General features: G+C 51.0%; 1 protein-coding gene across 1 annotated transcript; it reads left to right on the top strand.

The window, feature by feature from the left end:
* Positions 1 to 207: 207 nt before the first annotated feature.
* Positions 208 to 2,083, top strand: LOC120502315 (hydrocephalus-inducing protein homolog; the record flags this gene model as incomplete). Its single annotated transcript, XM_039709599.1, has 4 exons — positions 208 to 338; positions 455 to 600; positions 742 to 1,441; positions 1,925 to 2,083. Coding segments are annotated over 4 exons (1,136 nt in total), but the record flags the coding sequence as incomplete, so codon positions are not given.
* Positions 2,084 to 2,502: the final 419 nt, after the last annotated feature.

Below are 2,502 nucleotides of genomic sequence, written 5' to 3'. Positions count from 1 at the left end.
TGCTGGCTTTAAAATCAAGTATGGGATGGTGTGCTTTTACCTGCTGGTAAGAGAAGCAGGGAAGGAGCTGCTTCTGGGAAACAGTGCTCCCAGTGCCCAGGAGACTGGGGAAAAAGTGTCATCTTCCTTCCCAAGGTTGTGCCCGTTGCAGTGAAAGATGTCTGCTTGCTTTTCAAAGCCCCCTTGAACCATCTGTCCTCTGTGCAGGTAAAAAGTCTCAGACCAAGAATAAACAAGCCTCTGGGGAAAAAGTCGACAAGAAGGATGCCAAAGACAAGACCCCTCCAGCACAAAAGAAGAGGGATCCAGCCAGCAAACTCGACAAAAAGGACACCAAGGTAAATGTGATCCGCCCTGGCTGATGTCTGGGACCTTTGCATTGTCTTTGAGATGGGCAGGGGCTGCTTACAGTGGAGGCTCTGCACCAGCCAGGGCCTGGTATGTGTGTCCATAGTGCCATGACTTGGGCTGGGAATGTGCTCTGGCAGACAACTCCACTGGTTCTCAGTGGTTTGCTGGCAAAGTGCAGTCCTGGCTAGTGTGGCTGCAGGCAGTGAGCAAAGTGCTGGGCCTCACTTGGGATGTTCCCAACCTCTGTGGGTTGAGGAAAATTCACGGAAATAGTCTCGTGGTTCTGCCTGGCCTCAGGGTCCAGGAATGAAGTGCAGGGCCAGCCAGGATGAGTGAGCCCAAGTTTCTGGTAGTGACTCTCAGCGATTATTTCTGTTTTGTTTGCTGAAGGGAGCTGAAGCAGCTGGCTCAAAAGCTTGAGGAGAAGGAAAAAGCCTTAGAGGAGGAAGGGAGGTGGAAGGAGGAAAAGAAGGGTGTCTCTGTGGGGAATCAACCTATAAAACCAGAGAAGGGGAAAACCAAGGCCCCAGAGAAGGAGGAAACCAAAGCCTCAGAGAATAAAACCAAGCTTCCAGAGAAAAAGGAAACCGAATCACCAGAGGGGAAGGAAACCAAAGCCCCAGAGAAGGGGGCAACCAAATGCTCAGAGAAGTGGGAAACCAAAGCTGCAGAGATGGAGGAAACCGAAATCCCAGAGGACCCAGCTGAGATGGAGAATAACTTGATCCTGAGGTTTCAGATCTATGAGTCATCACAGCAGAACGTTGCACAGGTTTTCTCCTACTGGAACAGGATTCAGGGTACCGTGCAGTTACCTGTGATCCAGAAGGGAAACAAGTCCCAGTCTTCAGCTGAAAACAAAGGTCAGAAGACCAATAAGCCTCAGGAGAAGGTGGAGAAGAAGCCTGAACAAAAAAGTGGAGACCAAAGGAGTCTTCAGTCATCTCAGCTGGATACACAAAGTGAAGTTGCAGAGGGGGCAGTCAGAGAAGAGCACGTTGGGGTGCCGTGCCTGGACATCCAGGTCTCAGATCCAAAGGCCATGATCAGAGAGATCCTGAGGGAAAGGAAGCTGCCAACAAAAGATGAGGTAACACCCTGCAAGGCTCAGATCTTGAGCTTGCTGTGGTCTTGGGCCCTGGAGCATTGTGTCCCCCCAGGTGATAATGGCACAGAGCCTTGTCCAGGTCCCTGATGACTCCACAATGTTCTCGATCATCTGTGTGGATGGAGAGGTTATCACCATTCCTCAGATGGGTAGGAAGTGGGAGTGCTCTGTGTACAAGTACCCCATCTGTTCAGGCTTTCCCAGCCTGGAAATCATAAACCATCCCAGGACAGGGCAGCCCACAGTCATTGTTTTCTACAGCTGAGTCACATAGGAGAGGTTTCTCTCCCGGTCCTGCTTGTAGCTCTTGTGTCTGCTCTGGAGCCTGCTCACCCCACTGGGCATAACAAAGCACCTGTGCTTCATGTAAATTAAAAACCCCATTGCCAAAAGCTCAGTGCCTTTAAAGGAGTTGTAAGGATGAAGGTGACAGAAGTATAAACAGGATTTTGCCTTCTGTTTTAGATGCTGAAACATGTGGGACTGCATCCCGACGGCCCTCCCCTTCCCCCCGGTGGTGTGCTCTCCATAGTGGAGTACCCAGAGGAGAGGTTGGGCTCTGCAGAGCGTGTGGAGCCCTTCACCATTGTGGCACCTGAAGGTGCTGCTGTGGAAGACAATCTGGTGGGTGCTGCAGTGGTGCTGGCGCTGAAGGCTAGACGGGGACATGGGGGACAGTTTGGATGGAAAGGGAGCATTGTGGAGAAGTAGTGAAGATGTGATGGGGCCCTGTGTCTGCAAGTCTCCTTTCTGTCAGGGATGGGAGAAAAGAGACAGCTCTGCTGGAGACAGAGCAGTTCTGTAAGACAAAAGGGAAAAAACCCACTTAAAACCATGAACTTCCTTTGAGGAGAGGGTCCTGAGTGAGAAGGGGGGTCCTAGGCAAAACAAACACCAATAAGGAAGACCAAGTCCATGGTGCTGGAGACAGAGCAGTTCTGTAAGACAAAAGGGAAAAAACCCACTTAAAACCATGAACTTCCTTTGAGGAGAGGGTCCTGAGTGAGAAGGGGGGTCCTAGGCAAAACAAACACCAATAAGGA

This window comes from Passer montanus, unplaced genomic scaffold (genome assembly GCF_014805655.1).
Source record: "Passer montanus isolate IOZ18808 unplaced genomic scaffold, ASM1480565v1 scaffold21903, whole genome shotgun sequence".
NCBI classification, from domain to species: domain Eukaryota; kingdom Metazoa; phylum Chordata; class Aves; order Passeriformes; family Passeridae; genus Passer; species Passer montanus.
The sequence above is the reverse complement of the archived record's forward strand: the minus strand, read 5'-3'. Positions and strand labels throughout refer to the sequence as shown.